The sequence below is a fragment of the Parasteatoda tepidariorum genome, chromosome 2 (assembly GCF_982258835.1).
Source record: "Parasteatoda tepidariorum strain Cologne lab strain chromosome 2, Ptep-v5.0, whole genome shotgun sequence".
Lineage (NCBI taxonomy): Eukaryota > Metazoa > Arthropoda > Arachnida > Araneae > Theridiidae > Parasteatoda > Parasteatoda tepidariorum.
The window spans coordinates 1244395-1272127 of record NC_141756.1 but is presented as its reverse complement, the minus strand read 5'-3'; the positions used below and the strand labels follow the sequence as shown (position 1 = coordinate 1272127).

At 28.7% G+C, this 27733-nt stretch overlaps 1 protein-coding gene across 1 annotated transcript in view; it reads left to right on the top strand.

Moving 5' to 3' along the window:
* Window positions 1-27666, top strand: part of LOC107454320 (uncharacterized) — a 69182-nt gene extending 41516 nt beyond the window's left edge. Inside the window, exons 3-6 of the mRNA XM_016071477.4 lie at window positions 9605-9649; window positions 12566-12742; window positions 17599-17790; window positions 22451-27666. Coding sequence (XP_015926963.3) covers window positions 9605-9649; window positions 12566-12742; window positions 17599-17790; window positions 22451-27516 — 5480 coding nt within the window. The 3' untranslated portion in view covers window positions 27517-27666. The remainder of the gene's footprint in view (window positions 1-9604; window positions 9650-12565; window positions 12743-17598; window positions 17791-22450) is intronic.
* Window positions 27667-27733: the final 67 nt, after the last annotated feature.

The window sequence follows — 27733 nt, the reverse complement described above, 5'->3', positions numbered from 1 at the left end:
TCGAATAAAAAGCATTCTTGGTGTATGGCATTACTCAAGGACGTCCAAGGTTCAAAATAATGAAATTAAAGTATATAACGCCCAATGTTGTTCAACTGGGAAATGACTGACGTCACATTAATTTAATTTTTCATTTTGTTTATCATATTAGTACCGCACTATCTTTACTAAATAGTTTCTTTGTATTTGTTAAAATAAATTTTAAAAATTAACATGAAGTTCGTTGAAAAAGGTTAATTATAAATAATTTATTTTTGTTTTTCCCTTTATCAAACAATTCTGTTGATTTGTTGAGAAAAATTTCAGAAATAAAATTGAGGTGAAATAAACAGTATTTTCATTCAAGAGGGTAAATTTGTGCTGGTTCGTCTTTTTCTTTCTTCCTCTCATACAAAAATGCTCTCTTTTACAAGTAGTACCTGTTTGTTGAGATTTATAAATTTTTTTACAATATTGAATTGTATTGGCATCAAATTTCATTTCGCCTCAAGCAAAGTTTTCAGATTTATATAAAATGTTTTCTTCACTAAGTAGTTTGAGTTGATTTGTTGAGACAAATTTTAGAAATAAAATTGAAATAAAGTTGTAATTAGCGGTGTATTGAAACAACGCTCTGTTACTTTTCTGATTGGTTTTTCTTCCGTTCAAATGTTTAGATTACCTTTTTAGAAATAGTCAACAAGTAAATTTATTTGATTCTTATTATTTTTCTCATGATTTGCATGAATACATAGTTTCTGGCCTCTTTTTTTTAAATTTTTACCGAGGGATTTGCAAACAATCCCTTTTTCCGGCTTTCTGTGACTCGGGGATTCGAACACAGTACCGAAATTTCGTTGCTGAAAAATTATAAATCATAGATTAAAGCGTGCACTGTCATGGAAACAGCATTAGTATAAAATATGTTTCTTTTTTAAAAAAATAAGAAGACAAGCGCTAGAAAAAGAAGTAGAACAAAAATAAAAACTGGAAAAAGTTAAACCTCGTTAAACTCTCTTAGTTTACGAGCAGAAGTTGAAAGAAACAAAAAGCAGACTAACATAACTTATCAAATATTGAAGAAATATCACCGTCAGTGGTAATGCTAAACATGAATATGTAATTCTTTTTTCTTAAACGACATTTCAATTTCAAGGCTTTTAAATTCTATTACTAACACATTTTAATACTAAATATTAATTAATTGTTTCTATCTTTTTTGTTACGAAATTTAAACTCACAAGTTCCTTTAAATAAAAATCTCATTAAAAAAATTCAGTACTCGCCGCTTCCATGAATCGAAGGTTCTGCAGGTAATACACATTAAGTGCATGGAATATCGTGAATATTATGCAAAGCTGTAATTATTGAATAAGGTATTATTATTTAGCATTTTATTTGGGTAATAAAAATTTGACAACCATTTAGAATTTAAATTAGTAGGAATGTGTCCGTAACCGAGAGGTTGTGTACCAACACTGGGTTGAAGCTCCAAACGTACACAAATTATACACCCTTACAAAGGAAATTCATTGGGCCGCATATTTAATAATAACATAGTTTGATTTCGACTAAGTTGCTGATTATCCATCAGAGGCGCCATTGAGATAATTTTGTTCTAATGATAAATATATCATGATACTATACGAACATGAGAGACATGTAAGTGACAAAATTTAAATCTACTCTCCCTTGAACTCACTTATTTGATATTGTCTTGATTTTTGACTGTACGATTTTTAATCTTGAAACATTCGAAATTCTACTCATTTAAAAATATTTCTTAACATTGAGCAAAAGAAGAGAGTATTGTATAGTTTTAAGCATAAATTGAATATATATTTTGGTATACCATGAAAAACTTCTTTTTCGAATATATCTTGTTATTATATTTCATTTTCCAATAATATTATCACTATTTTTTTCCAGTAGATAATAATTTCAAAGCGATAAGAATTTGTCACTTTGATCCCCTATTTAGCAAAAAACTGTTTAGCTAATTAAAGTCTCCTGAAATGGACCTACAATTTCACTTTTTGGATAAAAACTATAATTATTTTTTAAAGAAAAAGAAGCATTAAATAAATTTTACTAAGGTATAAAATGTAATGTAAGATTTAGGAGGAAAATCTTAATTTCTATTGACAACTCCACTATAAAAAAATTTCCGATTAAATTTTGGTATAAATAAGTACCGGCACTTTGGTTGGATCATCCAAAAAAATTCCTGTTACCGTAAAATCCTCTTTTACCGTAAAATATTATGCCATTATTTTTACAGCAATATTTACTTAATTAGAGTTATTCAGTGATTTTAAGGTAATCATTACTGCAAAAATTACGGTAAATCAGATTTTTTTGTTTCGTAACAAGTTCCGGTAAAAAAAATTGGCACCCTGAGTGCCTGTACTTTTTACCGTAATTTGATCTGGATTGATCTGCATATTTTTAATTTTCGGCCAATTTTTTGGGTCAGGTTAGTTATTCCAGGTTATTTGCAGGAAGACCAAAATCTTTTTCCATTTGTTTAAATAAAGGTTTGGATGTAACCATAGTAACACATTTTTATCGATTAAATTTTGAAAAATATTTATGCGAATCCCTCTAAAAATCCCTTTTTAACACATTTGAGTTAGTTTCAAGGAATTAATTCCCAATAATTTAATTTTCACAAAAATGTTTTTAAATTCATTACAATAAGAATAACAAGAAAATATAAAGAAAGATAGTTACCAGCTTATGCGAGAAAGAACAATTTGATATTTCAAAAGTTATGAAAAAAAGTTGAGAAATTAGCCATTGGTTTTATTTTAGTAAATAAAAATGTTTATTTTTTAATCAAAGATATTTTTTTCAAAAGACAAAAAAATTAGATTCGACCGGAGTTCAAGGACCTCAATGATTTTTCTTAAACTTTTTTGGAAAGTTTATTTCTTCATTTAATTATGATTACTTCTAGAGACGCATTTGTTTCTAGGGTTGATTGCCCTCTTTAAGCTCTCTTCTAATCTTTCAGCATGCAAATGATTATTTTTATCTTTTAAAAATGTTGCTTTTAGTGTGGAACTTTTCTCTTACATGAATGAAATGATTTAATGAAGCCTCGGAAAATGTCTTCAAATATTTAAAGTTAAAAAGAATATATAAACCATGGTATATGTGAATGACATTTATCCTGATTAGTTTGTTTTGAAAATAGAATATTCTTTTTTTTAAACTGAACAACTTTAAAGCAGATTGCAGTATGTTTTCAACAAAAACAACTGCTAATCTTGAATTATGGGAATTTACATACGTATAAAACTTATTATTTTAATTTTATGCCCTTATTTTTCAGCTTTTTCCATGTATTTAGTATTTATTTAATGTATTATTGAAATAATCTGCATTTATAGTGATCATAAAGCTATGAGTTCATTATGAACTGAATATCCGTGATGCTGAATTACGACAATATAAAAAAGCTCAAATTTGGCAAAATAAGTTACCCAAAGGGTGTTTTTATGATCAAGCGAGATAAAATGCAACAGTAAAAATATATAATATGCAAAGCGAATTAAATGGTTGCTCATAAATGTTATAAAAAGATAATTGCAGAAATGTAAAAAAAAGTAGATTTGAAAAAATTATTCACCATAGGAAACATAGAACAGTGCAAAAATGCTTCCTTTTAAAGCGTTGTACAAAGAGAATTTTAATGAAGCAATAGATTTATTAGTCGCATAGATGAGTTTTAGATGATGAGTGCTCGCATTTTTCATTGTTAGAGATATGCATGATTATTTAAAAGGGGATGTTGTATCAAAAGCAGTTAAATACGATAGCATTAAATATGATAGTTGAATACGATAGTAAGCAATTAAATCAGATAAGACTTAACAACTCATGAACACAAATAAAGTTATAAAAGGGAATTATGTGCTTACCATGGCAATTTTAAAATATATAAAATAAAACAAATAAAGAAATATTTACGAAAAGAATAAAGCTAAAATTTAATTCCTTTAATTTACATTTCTTACATGAAGATGAAAAAAACAGCCATTTCATTATTTTCAATGTTAGTTACCACTTCTGAAAATATATAAACTTAGTTAACATTTCATAAACTGACTAAATATTTTCCTTTTATTTCTTCCTTTCTTTTGTTTTTCAACATCATATCTATACTGAGATTGATCATTTTGAGCCGAACTTTTCTTTAAATTTCTCCCACAAAATTTTTCAAACCACCATTCAGGTGTAAATAAATGATGTGATGATATAGTTACATCTTTGATTCCATTCAAAAACTGTTGACTGCAATGAAATACTTCACTTGGAACTATCTTCCCCACTCATACAAAACTTGATTAAATATTTCAGTGAAAATTACTCTTTTGTTCTCTCATTCCTTTGAGTCGAACAAAGCGTTCAAAGAAAAAAAATTTAAAATTTGAAGTCGTTTTTACATTTTACTTATTAATATTTTATCATAAAATGCTACATTAAAGATGCCAGTTTAAAAAAATTAAAAATTTAACTTTTCTTTTTTTTTTTTAATTTTTTTTTTTGGCTAAACGCTTTTTTCCATTATCATATTTCATATTCAATAATCACTTCAATAATCTGGCACCGCTTCATCGGTTCTGCCTCTGTTCCAAAAGGCACTTTTATTTTCACAAACGAAAGCAATTTATAATTTATAACTATGTTGGGAGGAATAGAATAGTGTTGTATACGTGAAAATTCAGCACAATTTCAGATAAATACAAAAAAAAATATTTATAGGCGTTTTTTCTACAATGATTACATTGGAATCCATTTTAAAGTATTTTTATTCTAACCACTTGGTTTAAAAAAAATTAAATTTGTTAATACTTTATTAAAATACAGTGAAATATATAATAAATACAGAATACAGTTAATGTATATTAAAAAAAGGTATTAAAATGCGTGGCAACTGAAATTATGTGCGTAGATTTCAAATAGATGAAAGAATTCTTCGTTGAGTTCATCACTTTCAGTTTCTTTTGATAGTAAAATTTTAAGCAACTGACGACGTGTAAAGGATTTAAATTGAAACACCAAAATTCATGACATGTGGAGGAATCTCGTGTCTCGTGCACCAGAGGGAAGTTAGCCTGAAGCAATAAGTCGGTAAACACGATTCAATTAAAGCTGCAGAGTTTGCGTAACTATGAGTCAATGGCCCAGGTTAGAATGGCGCCATATTACTTTGTCTCTCTTCATTCTGTTTTCGTGGTACCCGAGTAACCTGCATGCTTTAGCATACTGACATCCCGCGGGGAAGAAGTGTGAAATAATGGAACAATATTTCGTTGTAATTTTCAAAGAAGGCTAATAAAGCATTGGTACACATTTATGACCCGATAGCTTGCTACGGATGCGTTTTGAGGGAAGCAATTAAACGCATCTCTTTTACGTTATAATAAAGAAAACGCTCTAATGCGAAACAGCCTTTAGTTAATCAACTTTTTACAACTTAGACAAATGCAAGGTTAATAGAATTTATTAACAATACATACTTTAGAATTTGAACTTCCCATTGAAAAAAAAATGGTCATGAAACATTTGCACAGATTTCAAACTCTAAATTTTGAGAGAATGAAAATATACTTTTTTATAACGCAGAAAAACAAATAATATCCATTTTGCATTTTTTCTAGGGATGATGCTTTATTACATTCCATTTTTCACATAAGTTTATAGTGTCAAAAGAAATGCAGTTATTAAATAATTATTAAGTTAAAATGTTTTTTATAATTGTGTGTGAGTTTTAATGAAATAAAATGTAACATTTAAAACAATCCTTTCAAAAAAGTTTAAATAATTTTCAGTAGTGAATAGTCCATCAAAATAATAGTAGAATACATTTGAGGTTCACATATTATGAAACAGATTGGTTAAATTTTGTTTATAGATGTTCTCCCAAAGCAAATAATTATAACAAAACAGTACATTGCTTACAACAAGCATATGATAAGAAAAACTAGCGCTGCATTTTGTGTGAGTAATGCTTGTTATAAGATAGAGTTGCTCAAAAAATGTTACATTTAAAGTTCAATGCATTTTCACGAAACCTTTTAAATCAGCAAAAATATTGAAACCCCCAACATAATTTTGAGCAACAAAAAATATTTAATTTCCTATATTCTTTTAAAAATGTTCATTTTAATGTTAACCTTTCGTTCATTTACACGAAATACAGGACGCACGTATTTAATCAACACAAACTGAAATCAAGAAAATGATTTTTTATACTAATTAAATTGAGAATTTAAAAAAATTACTTTTAAATACGATATTATTAAATCATTATTGTTTTATGAAAGTAAAGACACTGGAGGAATCTTTTGGGAAGTGTGAAAAGACAGTGATTTGAGTGTCATTAAAAAAGTGAAGGTAACGGTATACCAAGACTTTTCAACAAAATTCAAATCTCACGATTTTTTGCTCAAGCCGTAACAAATTCTTTTCACCCTTCACACTCCCTTTATTATTTCTATTCGTGTTTCTACAGATATAAAAATGCATTAAAGTGAGGGTCATTGACCGTGAAATGAACTGACAAAAAATAAGCACCGAACAAAATATTTCCATCCTATAATTACTAACCACACATATGAATAAAATACCTGCATCTAATCTTCATTGTATGGAAGAGTTGCAAAATGTGCTTTTTTCTAAGGAGGAGCAGCAGAAAAAATGTGCATTAAAAGAGTTTGCTTAGATTGCCGAATATTATTACTTCTCTAATTCGTGTTTACAAACATTGAGTATAGATCGTGCCACTTATGTACCCCGAGGTAAAAATATTTCGTTAGATGATACAGCTTTGTCTAAGGTTCGGTTGTTCCGTAATGATTTGGTGAAGTTGAAACTAAAGACAATAAATTTTTAGAGAGTATTTAAAATAATAATGAATTTATGAAATAAGCAATTTCTTAATAAATTCAGGCTTAGCATTTAATTTGCGTCTTACACCAAGAAATAAGTTTTACAAAAATGAAATAACATTGAATTCGTTTATTGGGAGCACTGATTGAACGGGATTTCTAAAAAAAAAGGTTGGTTTAATGTGAAAAAACAAGTAATATGAAAAATAAAAAAAAATTAAAGTTAATTCCGACTTAAGTCAACAAAGAAAATTTTTATTTTAGTTACTTTTTATTAAATAATTAAAATTGTTTCTCGAAAATTAATTCTAAATCTAATCTGAAGTTAATTAATTAAATTTAATTAATAAATTAATATTTGAAAAAACTATATTAACTTCAAGTATCATCCACTGCAAAAATTTAAAAAAATAAATTATAACTTGAGTGGATCAATAAAAAGTATTTTATGAACTATTGAAAAAGATATATGAATATATATATATCGGGAGAGTGTAAACTAATTGTATCAGACAAAGTATAAATTGGGTGACGTGGACAACACGTGCTACCCACGTAATTTTCTTCATTGAATAAGCGAATATAAAATAATTAAATATTGAAATGTGCATAATGAACTATTTTTTTTTGTTCAAATCGAGTATAACATAAATACATAAATCATAATATAACATGAATACATAATATAACATAAATACATAATGTAACATAAATACATAATATAACATAAATACACGATAAGTAAACATTTCTTGCTATTACATTTTGTAGATCATTTTAAGGCATGGTTTCAATCGACTGAGTAACCTGATTTAACGATCGATTTGTGTCTGTCCTCACAATCCTCGTTTTAAACGAGATGGACTGCAAATAGTTTGTAAACATAAATAAATAAATTAATTCACGTTATAAACACACAAAAAATATTATATAATGCATCATGTTAGTTTATGAAGCCATATTAATTTTCCGAGCAACAATTCACTTTTTGCTGCACTTTCACAGCAAAACTTTCTTAAATAAAATTAGACAAATAAAACTGATAAAATGTAATTGATAATTTTGCAAGGAATGCTAATGATTTTCCTATCTGTTCTGACAATAAACTTTTAAAGCTATCTTTGTATGTATTTCTATTGTAAGTATGTTTCAAAAAACTGAAAATTTACAGTACAGTCTTAGTGACAGTCTATATTTGTACTTTAAGATCTTTCTTAACAAACGAAGAATAATAGTCATTCCCTATTAATAAACTTTTATAAATTGTCAATAAGCATTACATTGTGTAGTGAACATAACATTAATATTTTTGCTTAAAAATATTTATTTTTATAATAAGTTAACTGTTTGAAACACAACGTCCAGGATTTTTAAATAAGTTTTCTAATAATAAATTGGAACACCTTAATAAAAAAAATTAAAACAAATGAAAGAGAACAATAAAAATTATATTTCAATATAAATTATCATTTCTTATCACCCATCACGTTAAATATACAACAACAACAACGATGTTAATTTTAATTTTAGATTTTGTTTGCACCTTTATTTATTACATTTATTTTAATAAATAAATGTGACATTTTTCCATTTAAAAGCAGTAATAAACATGTAGCATATTTAAAAATTTTAAATAATCATGTTTGAAAAATGTCAATTTCAAATGTTTATAGTTGGGTATTTATATGCTATACAAACTAAGTGATAGAAAAATATAATATAATCATTAAGAGTAATATCTTTGCAATGAATTTCAGAGAGTTCAACAAATATGATAAGTTATATAAAATTGTATGTAATAAATTTTAATATTTAGCTTTACCTATTTAATATATTTTAAATTTTAAACATTTATTCAATTTAAATGCTCCACTTGGCAAACTCCATTTTCACATCTATTTAGAAGTAAAATATAATCAAAAGTGAAGTATTCATTATGCATTTCTGGAAAAAAAGGAAAGTTCCCTTTGGAGGCAGTTATAAATATGTAACATATTTTAAAGAATTAAAATATATTGAAAAATTCTATTTATCTCTAATCTGTACACGGTAAACCTTAACTGTCTTACAGTAACGTGCAAAAGACATAAAACTATTGCATTACAGCAAGTAAATGATCATGAAATAACTTAACAAACCATATGGAACTTAACCATTCCATAAATTCCATTGACTCGGTTTAGGTGCTTTAGACAAAAAAAAAATTTTAATTTTGCGATTTTCTATTGAGATTGAATGATAGAATTGTTTAAGAAAATTTCACATAAATTTTCACACATCGAATTAAAGAGCAATAACAAAATGAAATTAATTTTGTGGAATGAAGCAAAAGTATAAAAAGAATTTCATTTTATATGTTATTAATGTATATTAATAACATGTAAAATTAAACTCTTTTTAATGCATTCCATTCATGCTTTTGTTCATATTTTCATGCTTCAAAAATATTGACATTTTTCAATGCAATTTATGAACTATGTGGAATCACGTCATCATTAACTTTCACAAATCATTATGCAGAAATCCTATTTCGATATCAAAAATAATGAATTGATCTCTCCTTAATGAGATGGATTTCATCATTAGAATGATATTGTTGTATACCTTCTTCGTGTTTTTTTTTAAGTAATGAGTAATTTTGTTAAAAAATTCATCGATATAATATATTATATGCATCTTTTTTCGAATTTTTTAAGAAATGAAATTTTATTTTTACTTTTTTATAGGTGTTATTCAGAAAAGAGCTGCTTTTTATATTGCAAATGAAACAAGTAAGAACTTTAATATAAGTTTAAATAAAAAGTCAAACTATTTGTTATATTTTCTATTTGTTATAATTCCATTTAAAAGAAAACGACAGATAGAAATTTAAAAAAAAAAAAATTCTCCCTGAAAAAACTTCTTTCCTGGAAATGAGAAAGATGATTGTGGAGTGCTTTAAAGTAAAATATGCTTTCATAAACTTTAAATAGCATTTTGTCAAAATCCTCTTATCGTATCCAAAATACTCCCAAACAATTTTGCTTAAATTTATGTAGTAGTTTCTTAATGAGATGGGATTATTTTCCCTTTATTAGGCAATTATAGCTTTTAATTATATATATATATATATCTATATATATATATACACCACCCTAAAATCGTGGAGGTTACTTTCGATTTTTGACATTTTTTAAAATTTCACAAGAAATACTTGAAGGATTATTTTGTAACTTTAGAAGCGTTCAGTTTATGCCATTTTTTATACATGAAATATATGCACAAGGAAACGTCAAAATAAAATTTAAAGCTTTCAGAGATTTGGAAGACCTACAATAAATTACAAAGGAAAACAAATATTTTTGAGCACCCTATACCAGAAAATCAAGCAAAAAACTTCTAACTTGTATCGATTACTTTAGTTGTTATTTCCAATAACTGCATAAAGGTTTGTAAGCCTAGAGTAATTTTTGTGGAAATATTGACATTTTTTATGAAAAAAAAATCATTTTTTTGCTTTAACTTCATACGTATTCGATGGAATTAAATAAAAGTTTTGGAAAAATTCAAGATTAATTGCAAAATTGTTGATTTAAAATTTTGAAAATATTCGTTAACAACTGCTCAAGGTATGAGCATTTGATCTAGTTTGTTATTACTGCACATGAGCAGAAAAAATTTAAAAAGTTTTTTATAATTTTGTAGGGAATCGTATTTGGCAACTCATGATAAAGGCTTTATTTAAATATTTTAAAAATTAAGAAAGTTTCAAGTAATCTTCTAAGCAATTTTTGTACTTTTTAAAAGAAAGCTCAAAACGATAACGGGTTATCCAGAAATTCCATCTTGTACTATTAAACAAGATTTATTAAAACAAAGACCGACATTGTGGGGGATGTTTTCTTTTTTTCTACCTTCAAAGTTTAGTTTCTGGATGATTATTGTAAAGTATCATCATTTGTTTTTAACTTTTGTCTTACAATACAAAGTAGAACTAGTGAAAATACCCTGAACGTTTTGAGCTTTCCTCTGAAAAGTACAAAAAATACTTGGAAAATTTTTAAGATATTCAAATCAATTTTTTTTATTAGTTGCCAAATACAATTCACTAGAAAATAATGAAAAAACTTTTCCAAATTTTTCACTGCATGCGCTGTATAAAAGAACTAGCTTAAATGCTCATAGCTTACGCAGCTTCCAACGAATTTTTTAAAACTTTAAATCGACAATTTTGTAATTAATCTTGAATTTTTTTAAAACTTTTGCTTAATTTCATTGAATATCTATAAAGTAATAATGAAAAAGCGTAAGCAAAAAAAAAGTTTTTTTTTATTAAAAATGCTCATATTTCCATAAATATTTACTCTAGGTTTACGAAACTTTGTGCGGAATAACAACTAAAATAATCGCTTTTAGTTACAAGCTTATAGCTTGATTTTCTAACATAGGGTGTTCAAAAATGCTTGTTTTTTTCGTAATTTAATGTAAGTCTCCCAAACCCCTGAAAGCTTTAAATTTTATTGCTAAGTATGAGAAATCGCATGAACTAAACTTCTCTAAAGTTACAAAATAAACCTTAGAGTATTTCTTGAGAAATTTAGAAAAATGTCATAAAATGAAAGTGTGTCTTCCATTATTGTAGGGTAGTATATATATATATATACATATATTACAATTAGAAATAGCAAAATTTATAATTTATTAAAAAAAATTCTGTTTAGCTTATTTTCTAAAAAATATTATTTCTCGAGAATTTCTAAAGGAAATCGAATAAAGCAATTCAGCTAATGGTAAAGGCTTATCAAAGAAAATAAAAAAAAACTGCAAAATGTTAAAAATGAAAAAAAAAGCTACTTTTGATATAACAAAAAATATTCTCCCTCATGCAGAGATAAAATCAAAATAGTATTGAACGGAGAATTTATTAAAGAATTTAATTGAGCTTTAAAAAAAAATTCATATTTCCACGACTTGTTGTTCTCCATTTCTTTTGAAACTGTACTTGTCTGTTGCCTTAAACGCGAAACAAAAAAAAATTATGTTGGCATTTCCTTAATAGAATGAAATTCTCGATAACGGAGGAGTATGAAAAATCACTTAGAAATCAAGCATCGAGTAGAGAAAAATATTTGACGACAAACTGTGCCAGACGATTCGTTAGAAAATTCTGTAATAAATTCCTAATTTAACACTTGTTTTTATTTTATCACTGCGGGAGAGAGAATCTATGATATTAAGCTACAGTTTAAGATCTGTGTGAAAACTTATTAACCATTTTACAATTACTTTTTTGAGGACAAATTGCATTCATACTTAATCAAGTTAAATAAATTCGCAAAATAATTAAAAGCTGAATGATTAGATTCATGCACAATGTTATACGTATTATGTGATATATTAATCAGGCTGTTTGGCAAGCGAAAATATTAAATGAGCTCACCATATTTATTATAACAATTAACCTTTCATTTTAGATGTTATTATTTTTAAAAAAAATGATTACTAAGCGAAATTGTTTAATGTTTACTAGCAATTCTTAATACAATCATAAGGGAAATGCTTGGGGGTGGAAAGTGGGGAAAAATATTTTAAGTGAATAATTTCAACTTTAATAGAAAAAACTGCTTTATGTCAAGAATCAGCAATTATTTCGAAGCGAACCTCCTACTAGTAGTTTGTAAGCGTTGAAAGAAAGTTATTTATTGTAGTGTGCATAGTGGACGGAGAGGTGTACAGAAATGGAGATCCAGTTCCGACAGACGATCAGTGTGAGCGGTGTACCTGTCGGCCCCCCGGTTTCTCATGTGTTCTCAGGGACTGTGACACAAAACCAGGATGCAAAGCTCTGAGAAGGGAGGGGGAGTGTTGTCCAGAATACATCTGTGGTAAGAATGCATTTTTACAATTTTAGTAACATTTCCGCATTTATTAAGAACAAATAACATCTGCCCTTTATGTGTATTTTTGAAGAAGTTAATTCATTTGACATCGAAACCAATAACGATTGAAATAGAGGGGGGGGGAACACCCTAAATAACTTTTGTTGTAATGAACGGAATTTCATGTACTAAGAATCAATGTTCATGGTACGAAGGCTTAACCTAAATAGGCTAATGAATTAGAGAACACGGTATTTCAAGTAACGAAATCAGACACGAAACAGATTTTCTCTGAATAATCATACTTTTTTGCCACTGATTTGGATTTTTGAAAATCAAATTAAGGGAGATAGCCGCAGTTTGGAATATAGAGTCCTATCAGTCTAGGCTGGACAGCGGTCAAATGTTTAAATCTTTTAACGTCAATTTTAATTTTTGGATATTCCGCCTGATCTCAGGAAAGTGAATCGAAAAGTTTATCCAAAGATAATTTCATGCAAAAAAATACATTTTAATAGTTATTTATTATTTTTCATCACTTTATTTAAAAATAGTTTAACGCGGCTTGAATTGTGGCGTATAAAAATATTTTCATTATTTCAAAGAATGCAACTTTAAATGATAGAATACAAAATTTGAACGAAATCGGTTGAAAAGGTTCTTAGTAATTATGTTTTTAAAAGTCAAGACCTATTAGATCGGTTTCGTTCAAATTTCGTATTTTACCATTTAAATTACGTACTTTTAATAATGTAAAAATTAGTAAACTTTACAACTCAAAATATTTTCGCATATTACTAAATAAAAATTTTAAAACAATTTTTTGCATGGAATTATCTTTCGATAAACGAATTTTATAAGTTGTGTACAATTTGCTTAAAAAGTTCTCGAGACATGGCAAAATACGTTGTAGGAACTAGATATAACGTTCTCATATTTGCGGAAACCAAAGAACACATCATAACAATCAGAAGTAAAAATGAAAGTTTTATTTTCCGGAAAACGATGCAGTCACAAAACTGAGTGACTAACTTAAAATAAATCAAAATACAAAATAAAGTGTATACTGAGAAGTAGTAGTAATAATTTGTGATTTCACAGATATGCTGGGAAAAAGTGCGTGATAACAAAAATGACATCTGCATCTTGCAGTCGGTTACAGCTAATTTCCGAGAGCAGAAGGAATATCAGGATGTGCTCGATGACAGGTTGCAGGTTCGGTATTCCCTTCGATCTAGCGAACTCTGCAACGTAATAAGTAAAATTAACATTCAACCGCTCACCTGCATTGTTACACATTTTCTAGATTGCTGCTATCGCCCATATTTTCAGGGTTAAGAATCGAATAAAGTATGTTTATTTGTCCTTCATTTCGTACATTTAAATATCGTCTGCACTAATAATTAGGATATATTCAATAAGTAATTAGGTTGCACCATTGCATATTATAGGTTAGGCTCTCGAAACATTAAGGTACAGTCATAGTTCGTGATATTCCGCTCATTAGATCAAAATTTATTTACTGTGTTCCCTTTTTCTGACGCATTGTACACGGAGGAAATTTCTGGTAAAATTACCATCCTTCTATAGTTATGACATTTCTAGTAAAAAAAAAAAAACATATTTCTGGTAATTAAAACAAAATATACTGCAATTAAATTATTTATTTGGTAATTTTTTCATTCGTATGGTAACGATTTACTGGAAATTCTGGTTTTCAAATTTATAGTTCGTATTACGACACATTTAGTAAAACTGCAAAATTGAAAAGTAAAGTTAACCGGATAAATGTTTTTTACGTCGTGTTCTAAGATATCATGAAAAAGTCATCAAATTTTATCTCATTTACTACGAAACAGCATGGCAATAAAACTATATTTTATTGTTGATTTTTACCACAAGCAATCACCAAAGCGTTCTGATAAAAGTTACCGTGCTTTTCTGTGCTCTCCCATAGAGCCAGAAATACGGTAAATTTTAACATATTCTAGTAGATTTGACCATACTTTTTTTTTATCAATGTACATCCAATAAGTAAAAATAAAAAATAAAAGTAAAAGGAGAGAAAATCGAACAACCTGAATAATTTATGCTCTATTGTTCCGACATTCACGTACTCAATCTTAATGGTTCTTACTTTAATTTATCAGTGGAGCAGATGCTATTTTAAGTTACGAAGTCAGATGCAAAGACGTATTTTCTCCAAATAAACATAAATTTTTTTTAGTCACATATGAATTCTTGTTCTTCAAAAGGGCAATCAGCAAAATTTGGTCCGATAGTTTAAAGTGGTCGAAAGTTAGGTCTCCTTCATGTAAACACTCTTTCCGTATCTCGAAGCTTTATTCCTCAAGAACTATTTAACTGATTATAGCTATTTAAGGTCATAAACAAAGATTGAAATAGTGTAAAAATTTGTGAAGTTTATTATTAGTAAACAGCGATTAGTATACAGTTAGTAAACAAAGTAATAACCATAATGAATAATAATTATAATAAATATTTATCACATTGAAATTGAGATATAAAAAGTTTTGTAATTGTGTGAAAACATTATTTGATTCGTTTCCAGAGAAAAAAAGGAAAATTATCATGACGGGGGGGGGGACGCTCTCTTGTTGGAAACATATTATACAGATTGCGGCTATCTCAATAGTTTAAAAGGTTAAGAATTTAAATCCATCAAGAAAAAAAATATGTTTCTATAGAGAAAGTATATTTTAATGGCTGATTTTTTAACTTAAAATATCGTCTCAAATCAAATTGTTAAAACTGGATGTTCTAATTATTTAACAGTATACTATTTAATCAGTTTAGCAGTTACTGACAAATATGAAGCAATATCACTCAAATATTGTTTCGATACAAAAGTTATTGAACTGAAATTAAGCAGGTGAAAAATATTCGTAAGTATGGCACTCAAAGATGGTAATTTTGTAAAAAAATGTTTCAATAATGTTTTTTTAGCCAAGTTTTTGAAATAACCCCAAAATATATATTTTTTCCCCTCGAGAGTATCGTTTAGGAATATTGTTGGAATATTATTAAAGAATAATTTGAATATTAAATATACTTAATAATGGACGAGACACTTTCATTTTTTGGCAGTTTTTTCAAGAAATGATTAGAGAATTATTTTATAAATTTAGACACGATTAGATTATGCGATTTCTCATGCGTCTCAATAGAGTTTTCAAGGATTTGAGGACCCGCAAATAAATCACGAATGAAAAAGAGTGTTTTTTTACCAAAAAATATAGCAATAAGCTTGTAAGCTATATAAATTACTTTTATTTTATGCAATAACTGTAAAAAATTTCGTAAACCTAGATTAAATATTCATGGAAATATTTACATATTTATTAAAAATGTATTCATGGAAATATTTACATATTTATTAAAAAAAATATTCATGGAAATATTTACATATCTATTAAAAACTATTTTTTTTTTGCCTTAGGAGTTTTTACTATAACTGATAGTATTTAAATAGTATTTTAGTTATTATATGTTAACGTTAAATTACGTTATACGTTAAAATACGTTATACGTTAAAATTTGCGCAAGATGTAAAGATTTAACGTAATCCTTTCAAACTGCGCATGCTCGAGTTGATATTTAAAAAAAATAATCATATTTTGTTATAAAGCGTATTTTGTTTATTTTGAGAGAAGTCCGATTTGAATATCTTGAAAATTTATAAAGTTTGCAGCAATTTTTGAAATAGCTTTTGTACTTTTTAAAGAAAATTCTAAATGATATTTGGTTTTCCAGTAATTTCATTTCATATCCTGAAACAAAATTTAATAACAAGCGATAACATCCTACGATGATCGTTCGGTAAATAAATGTAATGAACACGTGAAATAAAACATATTTTAATTGTTCTCTATCATGCCGATGCCAATTTCAATATATCGTGTTTAATAGTACAAAATAAATTTGTGAAAAACACCTTACCATGTCCTCTTAGAATTTACAAAAAAATTATTACAATATTGGTAAAAACTTTTTAAATTTTCGAAATATTAAAATCGGACTTTTGTTTTAAGTTACCAAATACGATTCACAACAAAATTAAGAAACGAAAATTGAAATATATTTTCCGCGAATGCGCAGTACAGTAGGATTACTTTAAATGATCATACTTTTCGCAATTTTAAAGCATCTTTTTTTTTTTAAATTTAAAATTGTATTATTTTTATTAAATAAAAAGTATTCCAAATATTTTGCTTTATTTTATTTAATATTTCAGCAGCTATAGAAATACTTCTGAGGCAAAAAAAAAATTTAAAAAATAGTTTTTAATAAGTATGTCCGTATCTTCATAAAGTTTTAGCTAGATTTACGAAATTTCGTGCAGTTATTAGAAATAGTAACCAAATTAATTGATACAAATTACAATCTTATTGCTATATATACATTTTTTGGCATATGATGCTTAAAAGGGCTCTTTTCCGTTATTAATTTATAGCCGGTGATTCAAACCTTTGAAATCTTTGTGGTTACGAATGAGAAAACTGGTCACACCTAAATTTCTTAAATTATTATTTAAGTATCTATTACTTAATTTTAAAACGTGCCGAAAACTGAAAAATATTTCCTCTTTATTATCGGGTAGTTTATGAGTCATATTTATAAATAAAAATTTATTTAAATTACATTAATAAATATAAACTTAAGAATTAAATTTGTTGATCTAGAATTCTATTAAATTTTTTGACTTCTTTTCGTTTGTGTTTACTAACTTAAAAACATAACGTGAAAATTTTTTTTATATTTGTAGGACATTTTTAATATGCTCTCATCATAGTAATTTTTTTTTAAAAAGAGAAAATTAAATGAAAACACTTATTTTTCAGGATGCGTCCACAATCATCGAGTGTACGAAGATGGTGAAGTGATCAGAGATCTACAGAATGCATGTTATACATGCACATGCCACGGGAGTTCCATATCATGCACATTTGCGGACTGCAACTTCCGCTCTGATTGTGTACCAGAATATATGGCAGGAGAATGTTGTCCCAAATATGACCACTGTCCGCCTCTTAGTAAGTAAATTCTCTAATGAATTATCGAAATAGCTTTCTTTCATTCATTCAGATATCTCGCTTCACAGTATTTTTCTTTTTATTTAGCGGATCTCAATAGGCTTCACTTCAAACGAGTGAAAATTTCAATTCAGAGATAAATTTTATTCTTACTAAACTAAACTACAAATAAACCTTTAGCATGACACCCCTCCGAGGTGCCATCAACGCTTCAACCTCAAAACAACCTAAATTTTCATTTTTTTTATATATATTTTTAGTGCCACAGCAAAAAAAGCTGGCATACAAAACGTGTCGTGATCTCCAAGTAAGAGTGGGGTGAAACATTGTTACAATCAATGGAGGTGATAGGACCATTTCTATGGATCCCGTCGTCGGTACTGCGGGAGGACGAAAGCAAGGCGCCGCGTTGCATTTCCGGAGACCACGTTTCTTAGCCAGAATTTCTTTTTTTTTCTTCTCTCGATTAAATCACCCAGGGTTATAGTTGTTTAATCTAATCATAATAGATTATTTAACCAGAAAATTTGAGAGTAAAGAAATAAGCAAAAAATATGTTGAAATCTCAGCAAGCAATAACTGTAAATTAATAGTAATTAATTAACTATAATAAGCAATCAGTAGTCTTCCAATAATAAACTAAAGACAATTATAATCTTATAACTAAAGAGTAAATAATTACACCAATTGACTGTCTCAATTTTTCTTCCGAATGATGCTGAATACACAATACACACAACACAACAAACAAAACATGCACACCCCACAATCAACCACGGACTGGCTCACAATGGCAGCCAACGTGGTTGATCACCATACCACTGGTCCTGCTCCTAGTCCCTGGGGGGGGGGGGCAGGCAGTTCTTCAGCTGTCCGTGATGGCTATGGATGTTAAATGTATAAATATAAAAAATTAAAAAAAATATTGTGTTGTGACTAGCTATTGTAACGTGTTTGATGTAAATTGTAAAGTAATGCGGCTAGTCCTTAATCGTACTACTCCAAATGATACTGATGATAATAGTTTAGTTAGTGTAATACTAAGATAGTTAAAATAATTGGTAGATAAGCTAAACTTAATAGTAACCAATTAACTAATTCAAGTTATAATTTAAAAGTAACTTGAGTAATAATGTGATGTGATGTCAATTAAATAATTAATGTAATTAAAGTTTAGTAATGATTAAAGATAATGCCAGCTGCTAAATAATATCTCGCGGACTTGACGTAATTTATAACTCTTATAAACTTGTGATGAGTAATTGTTAATATGTATTTAAAATCGGTAATAGTTATGTTGTAATTTAACTGTTCTTGAATTTTTAATTTTATTGTTTTATTGTGAATGCATTAACCTTTCCCTTGCAGAAGAGACTTCTGACAAACGGGCTTCGTAGGGTTGTAGGATTGGGGATTAGGTGGGCGGGACTGCACACGCGTCTTCTGAGTGAGGGCTGCCGACCTCCGGGGTGCCGACCTCCAAACCTTTTGCATGCAAACATTCGTATTATTTACCTCACAAACTGTTATTGTAACACTAAAGGTGTTAACCAGATAAATTTTCTATGTCAATTGCTTGTTGCTGAATAACGATTTTACCACCCAATAAATTTTATTGCTTCGCTCGAGAAATCTTTGTAAATTTTTTTCTCTTAAACTTTTATTTTTAAGAAACCCAAAAAGAAACAATTCTTATTTTTTGATCTTAAATTTTACGCGTTAAAAATATTTAGTTTAATTGAACTCTCAAAGAAAACCATTTATTTTGAGTGAAACTAAAAATTATAAATGATTCATTTTATTTTAGTTTTGAATAAAATATGTGCTTCAGATTGAACTGAAAAGTTGCAAAAATGAACGTTTAGAATTAACTTTTCGCAGAAAATATTTTTAAGTTTGCTTTCAACCGTTTTCTTTAGGAATAGGCTGTCACGCAACAATTGGATTTAACTAACCAACAATTCGTTTTAAGCACAGATTCATTTCGCATGACTAACATACCCGAGGTTAAAAATCCATTAGCATCAACATTTGGCGAATATAAGTCATATAAGACAATAATCAAATTTGTTTTCGCTTTTTTTTTATGCAAAGCAAGAAAAGTTACCCAAAATGTGTAAAAAATCATTACGAATTAAAAATAAACATTTTTAATATTTTCTTCCCAAAAGTATCTATACTTTTTTATTAAAATTTATTATTATAATTGGATGAATAAAAAAATTATTCACAATAAATGTATCACTACTTATATTACTTTTTGTAAAGTTTATTTTATCAAAATTGTTATAAACAAGTATATAAAACCTAAGAAAAAAAATGAATAAATGAAATGAAAACAATTATGTGAAAAAGAAGAAAATTTTTAGCAACAATTAATTCTGCAAATCTATTTAATAAGAGAAAAAAAAAAACAGATAGCGATTCCTACTAATATGATGCAAGAAAAGTCCATTACAAACTTTAACTTTTTTGAAATTTAACGACTCTTTTTTTAGAAGATAAAAACTTCTACTGCAGTTAGATGAATAAAGAAATTTTGTTTTAGTTTTTTTTTAAATGTATTTCATCAGAAATATCGTATACAAGACTCGAAAAAGTGAATAAAACACTTACATTGAAAAAAAGTCAAAAATTGTAAGCCTAAATTAATTCTACGCTTTAATTTATTTTGAAAAAAACAGATATCGACTTTTACTAGTTTGATGCAAGAAACTTTTTTTTAATCTTTTTACGGATAAGATCTCTATTTTCAGGAGGAAAAAAATTTGTTGGTAGGCAAATGAGTTAAATTGTTTTAATTTATGTTATCTTAAAAATTATGAACAAGTATACAAATCCTAAAAAAAGTATTTAAATAAAAAAAAATTTAAATTTTAGGCAAAATTTTTTTTATTAACTAAAAAAAAAAGATAGCGATTCTTACTAATCTGATGAAAGAATATTCTATTACAAATCTTTAATTTTTAGAATATGGAAATTTCTATTGTAGTTTGATGAGTGAAGCAAATTACTTTTTTTAAAATTTATGTCATCAGAGATATTATGCCTAAAAGTTAAATAAAAATTTTTAAGGAATTTTTTTTAAAAAAAATTGCATTTTAAAATAAGTTTTGTGTATCATTTTTGAAAAAAAAAAAAAACACAAGCTGATCTTCAATGATTTTATGCAGGAAAATTCCATTAAAAAAATAACTAACAAAGATTGTGTGAAAGAAATATTTAAAATTCTCAGTGTTTTCTTAAAAAGGGGTCAAAAAATAAAGTTAACAAACTAGACGGGAATACTAAACATAAAGAAAAAGTTTGCTCTCTTAAAGTCAAATTTGACGTAATGAATGTCCAAGATCATGACGGTTGGGCATAAATTTCTAATGTCCTGAAATGATGAGGATATTATATGATTTATATTCCCATAAATCATATTTATTCTTAGATTCATAATACGAAGGATTATTATATTTGTAATTAAAATTCCAAATACATAACTTAAAAAAGTAAATTCTTCTTTTTCTTCTTTTTTTCCTCTTTTTTTTGTACCATTAGAATGGATGAGTACTAATAAAGATGTCTTGAGGATTGCAGTGATAAAAAGCAGTAACTTGAAGTATTTAGAGAATAAGTTTTTCGCGTAAATTCAGGAAAATAGAAATTTAAAAACATACCAAAAAAATTTATAACATTTTTTTCAAACTTAAATTTTTACCACGAAGTAAAGAGATTAATTTTAATTTATTAAGAGAGACAGAACATTTTAATTGTTTTAAGAAAACTAGTTATGGAATTGATGGAAACTTTTTAGATTACGTCCTTCTCTTTTGAAAATCGCAATTATTAAAGACATATCAAGTAAAATTAAAGCCTTATACTTACATTACAACTGACTGTAATACATTAAATAACAAAATTTTAAGGTTTTATAAATATCATTAGAATATTATTCTAGAGAATTTTTATATAAAGTCCCCTCACCCAAACGAAGATACGTATATTTTTTTTTGTCCCGCAGGCGAAGAGCACAATTTGTGAATAGTTTAAGACTTCAAATTTTCACTTTAAAAATTTGAAAGACTTTATTTAAAAATTAGAACAAAAAATTTATTGTTTTGAGATACGAACTTTAAAGTTCTTTCACAGCATTTTACAAGTGTTTTAATTAGGTTAGGTTAATTAGAAAAGGACTTTAGATACTAAATTAAATTAGTTTCACTGGATTCCATTTTCTGATTTTCGAGTAATTTTGTTTTCGACCATTTTGATACTGTGCAAAGACAAAAAATGTAAAAAATTTAAAAATGCTCGGCTAAAAAATTTGGAATCTACAGTGGATACTTTTTTACTCATGCGATAGATTGATTTTATGACAGAATTTTTTTTTTTGTCATTCATATACAACTTAACATTGATTATGCTGAATAATAAAATTTACCTTTTTTTACGAGCAACACAATTTTATATCGTAGGCATAACAAAAATTATTATACAAAACAAACTATTTCATTAAGAAAAATATTTCACTTAACAACTCATGTTTGGTATGATTTCCATTACATCAGTAGCAGTATTTTAATGAAAGAATTACAAAAATAAGTTCTTTATATTTTATGAAGGCATCGATATTTCTTTCCTTGATTTATTTTTGTGTTTTCTGTATTTACAGGTACGGCGTCTTCAACTACTATTTCAATTACTCATCGTCCAATTATACAGCAGGAAGAACTTGATTTCATAAATATGACAACCCTACACCTCGAAAAATTTACCAGTGATGGTACCACTGTAACCATAGAAAAGATTAGTCCTTCAACCGTGAGTATGACAACGCCATCTGGAGATTTTGAAACTGAACGCGTCACATTTACGGTTGATTTCACTCTATCTGAAGGAAAGGGATCCAGTATTTTAGATTACGATACTTCTGTTCTAACTACTTTAATACCTCCTCACAGTGTTCCATTTACGGAAACTACTAAGTACTTTGCTAAGTTGTCAACTGTGGTAGAAACTTCTTCGAAAGCGACAGACGACATCGAGAGTGGATCCACTCAGGCCATGCTTACAGGTACTGAATCAACCACAGCACCAACTGAGGTTGTATTTAAAGAAATAGAACTTATTACGAAGGATGAACAAGATTATTCAGTCTCAAGTACAGATATTATTAATGCCGATACTCAGAAAACAGCTGAAACATCTTCAAATACTGAATTTGAAACCGAAACAGTGAAACCAACTAGTACTGTAAGTTTATTTTCAGAAGGTGGAGAATCAAACTATTCTACTGCAGAAGAAGTAAAATTTGAACTTCAAACTTCTGAGCAACCCACAATATCTTACTCTGAAACTATCATTATGGATGATAAAGAACATAATTCAAGTGATACTGTCCAAGAATCGACTCTCGACACTGTGTCGGAAGCGAGTTTCGTTAGCACTACTTCATCAACTGATACGAAAGATTTGACTTCCTCAGTTTCATGGATTGGAATATCAACTGAAACAGTTACAGATAACTCAACGATTATTGACTTCAATTTCGTAGTCGAGAATAAATCAAATACTGTTGCTGATTTTGGAGATCAAACAACACAGTTCACAGAACTTGCTTCAAATAATAACGATATTTCATCAAGTCTGTTTGAAAACCAAAACGAAATAGGCAATGAAACAACAACTTCGACTTTTACGCAAACAGAATTTTCATTTGGAGAAGAATTCAATTCTACAGCACCTTCAACCATCAAAACTGAAGAAATTCAGGACAGTGATGTAACAGAATCAGTTCAATACGATAAAGATGGCCTAACTTCAGATATAAAGGGTCTTCCAACAGAAAGTTCAAATGAAGTCGAAATTACTTCACAATCTGAACCTGTTCTCTTTTCAAACACTACGGAGAGTACACCAGACGATTCCGATACTTCCACATCAACTTTCTTGCTTTCAAGAGGAACATCAGATAAACCTTTTGTGGGAGATGAGCTTACAACTTCCATAAGCATCGAGAAAGATAAATCCGGTGTATTTGAAATTAATCTCCTAGAATCTCTTAACAACAATACTCTGGAATTTTCTCAAAATAATAAAACATTGACTGTTGATGACTATGAAAGGTATTCATATGAAAACTCTTCCACGTCTCATATAAATTACTCAGGCGAGGGAGGGGAGTATGAAACAACAGGTGACTCAAATATAGAAGGTACAAAGATGTCTGTAGTCAGTACTACTAGCTCAAAGTATGAAGATTTGCTCGTAAATGATACCAATGACAATACAAATGTATCTCGCTTCGAAGGGGTATTGACAACATTAGTTGCGATTATAACTGAAGGATTAGTTGAATCTCAAGAAGCAGAAAGTTATCCAACAGAAGATTCAGATAACTCAAGCATATCAACTGAATTAACGGAAACTACTTCCTCAAGTTCACCACCCGAGCAACTCGAGTTAGTCGCTGTTTCCGAACAATTAGATTTGGAAAGTTTCTCTCAAGTGGAAAATCTAACAGGCGTTCAAGACGTAACAGCTTCTTCAATTGAATCTCTGGTAAATGAAAGCGATTTTGCCAATAGCATTTTTGACAATGAAGAATTAGATACATTGGAAAATAAAGAGAATGTTAGCATCTTTACACAACAAATAAGTGAAGACGCATCAACAATATTAACTTTACAACCTTTACAGTTCTCTACAGAAATAATCGGCAAACACTTTCTTCAATATCAAACTACGCATCCAGATAGTGAAATGACTTTTATGCCTTCATCACTTTTGACAGAAGACACTGTTTTAGATAATGATATTTCCACATTTGAGACAATTAAGGAGAAAGAAATCAGTACGGAAAATCATAGTACTGTTTCAGGAAACATTTTTGAAAATTACACATTCAATCTACAAAGTTTTTATGAAAGCAATGTCAGTAATACCAAACAAAGTAGTAAAGTTTCCGAATCGTCATATCAAAGTATAGGAGGAATTACAGCACCATCAACAGTAATTAATGATATTTCCACATTTGAGACAATTAAGGAGAAAGAAATCAGTACGGAAAATCATAGTACTGTTTCAGGAAACGTTTTTGAAAATTACACATTCAATCTACAAAGTTTTTATGAAAGCAATGTCAGTAATACCAAACAAAGTAGTAAAGTTTCCGAATCGTCATATCAAAGTACAGGAGGAATTACAGCACCATCAACGGTAATTATTGTTGCAAATAACGATACTATTCTGTTTTCTTCTGAGATAAATAAATCAGAAACAGATTCTCATTCGGAGGATTATAATGTATTAGATGCAGAAGAAATCATTTCCTCGAGTGAAACCAATACATCAAATCCGGTCTCCGACGACGATTTGGATTTTGGTGAATTGGATTCAGAAGTTAACACTCAGCGGGTTGACATAAATGAAACAACAATGCAGGAATCACTCTTTACTCAAGTATCGCCCAATGATACTTACTCAACGAATACATTTTCGGTTGTTGACCCAACCACAAGTGCAACAGTCATTACGACGGAAAACTCACAATTTACTGAGGAGGATACAATTCAACTTGAAGAAACAACGTCTTCTGATTTGCAGACTATTAACTTATCTGAATTGAATAGCGATTTAAGTAACATAGAAGTTTTTCAAAATCAGAACGAATCAGAAAACATATTTTCAAATGAGACGGATATAAATAAAATAGAGCATATAGCTTCGGAAGGGGTAGAAAATTTAGTGAGTCATAGCAATTCAAGTAACATAGAAGTTTTTCAAAATCAGAATAAATCAGAAAACACATTTTCAAATGAGACGGATAAAAAAGAGGATATCGCTTTGGAAGGGGTAGAAAATTTAGTGAGCGATTCAACATCCTTTGAGAACAAAGGAACCACAACAGAAAGCTCGGCGCATCCTGTGGATGAAGACATCAAATCAACATATTCAGAATTTAGTGAGACAGAAGAAAGCATCCAACCTACATCAACTAATATTTTGGTTTCCAACACTGAGTACAGTCTTATTACAGAAAAAATTCTTGGGGAAATAAATGAAGGAATTCATAGCGATTCATTGGAAGGAATTGAGAAAAATGAGTCAATTGAATCACAGAAAACTGATTCCGGAAGCAATTTAGAAGAAAACATTGGAACAGAAGCTAACACAATCGAAACAGATTTTCCAAAAACATTCTCTCAAACCACTAACTCCGAAATCATGACTCTTAATGATATTAAAACTTCAACAAAAAATAAAATTACTGAAGGGTTAGAAAAGAATGCGGCGAGCCATTTGTTCGAAATTTCCAAGCCCGCAGAGGAGAAAATCAATGAAAAGCATCTCATAGACAGCTTTATAATAACTGATTCTCCAACTGTAAGTTTCGATATAATAAATGAAAATTCTTCAACCACTTTAGATACAGACATTTTACCTACCAAAGTAACTCACAATGAATCCCAGACGTCTCTTGAAACTGCCGAAAATTCTAAAACTATCAGTGTCTATGAGGCTTTTGGTTATTTAGGAGGATTATCTATAACAGGGAAAAGTAAGTATCTTCCTAAAACACATAATAATCTCAACGAAGAGTTAAGCTCAACCGAAATAATTGAAAAGCAAAAAAACGATACGCTTGAAAATGACACTAGAATTAGTTATACTGAAGATATAGTCGAAATGGACAGCGAAATTCAAAATAAGACATGGATGGAATCGCAGAGCTCTTTGGTCCCAGAGCCTTCCAATGAAGATGACGTACACGAACAAAGCTTTAATTATGAAGAAACATTGCATAACGGCTACTTTGTTAATACAATCGATACTACAGAAACACATATTAATACTGAAAAAGAAGTTAGCCAAGAACTATCTGATAAAACAACAACAGAGACTCAAAATTATTCAGCGTTAAATGAATCGTCGGAAATTAACAATGAGACTTTAGAAAGACAGCAAATTATGATTGGTCACGAAAATGAAACTGAATCAATTCAATCTACGGTGACCGATATACCAACTAAAACATCTGAAAAGCTAAAAACTGAAACCAATTCAGATAGCATTTCATCAACGAAGGAAAATGTTTTTGAGACAAACGGAGAAACTTTATCACCGCAATCTTCAAATCTGAGAGCGAGATCTAGAGACGATGATCCTTTGGCTGATATCGAATACATTGGAAAGCCTAAAAAGCCAATCATATACTCAACAACTCTTTCGACCCAGTTTCAAATAAATTCAAAGAAAAATGCTACCAACTCTTCGCTTATGAATGAAACTTCTTCTGAAACTAATCAAAGTTCTTCTTCGATGCAATTGAGCAAATCAGAATTAATACCTGGTGTTGACATTATACTTCCTTCTGATTCAGTCACTTTTCCATCGGAAAGGAAAACTGCATTGGGGGCTAGAGGATCAGGAAATATACACCCGTATTTTGATCTCGTCTCAAATGTTTTCAAAGCTCCTGGTTATGACTCTGAATTACATTCACAAAATTTAAGACATGGGTACTCAAGAAATAAGGCATACACAACATCACGTGTTAAACGTGAGGATTTACTATTTGACTCCTCATCAGAAAAAAACAGGTCACAAATACGCTTTCCAAATAAAAATGTTGTTAGTCCGTTAGTGACGTCTTCCGTCATCACGGTGATGCAACCGGGGAAAATGCCCTCCAAAAAGCAAGCAAATTCTTCAAAAGGAAATTCGGGAACGCGATAGAAGATTTAGGATTAAATACAATTTCATTCCATTCATTCGGTTGAAACTCATTTCAAGGTCTCCTCATCATTTGTTTGTAAGAACTATTCAAGACACTTTTCTCGGCTATAATAGTTCATAGAATTCTCAAAAATAATGAAATTAATTTTTAAAATCAAAATTGTAATGATCTGCAATATTTAACTTTTTCTTCCATTTAGAAACGTGATATTTATAA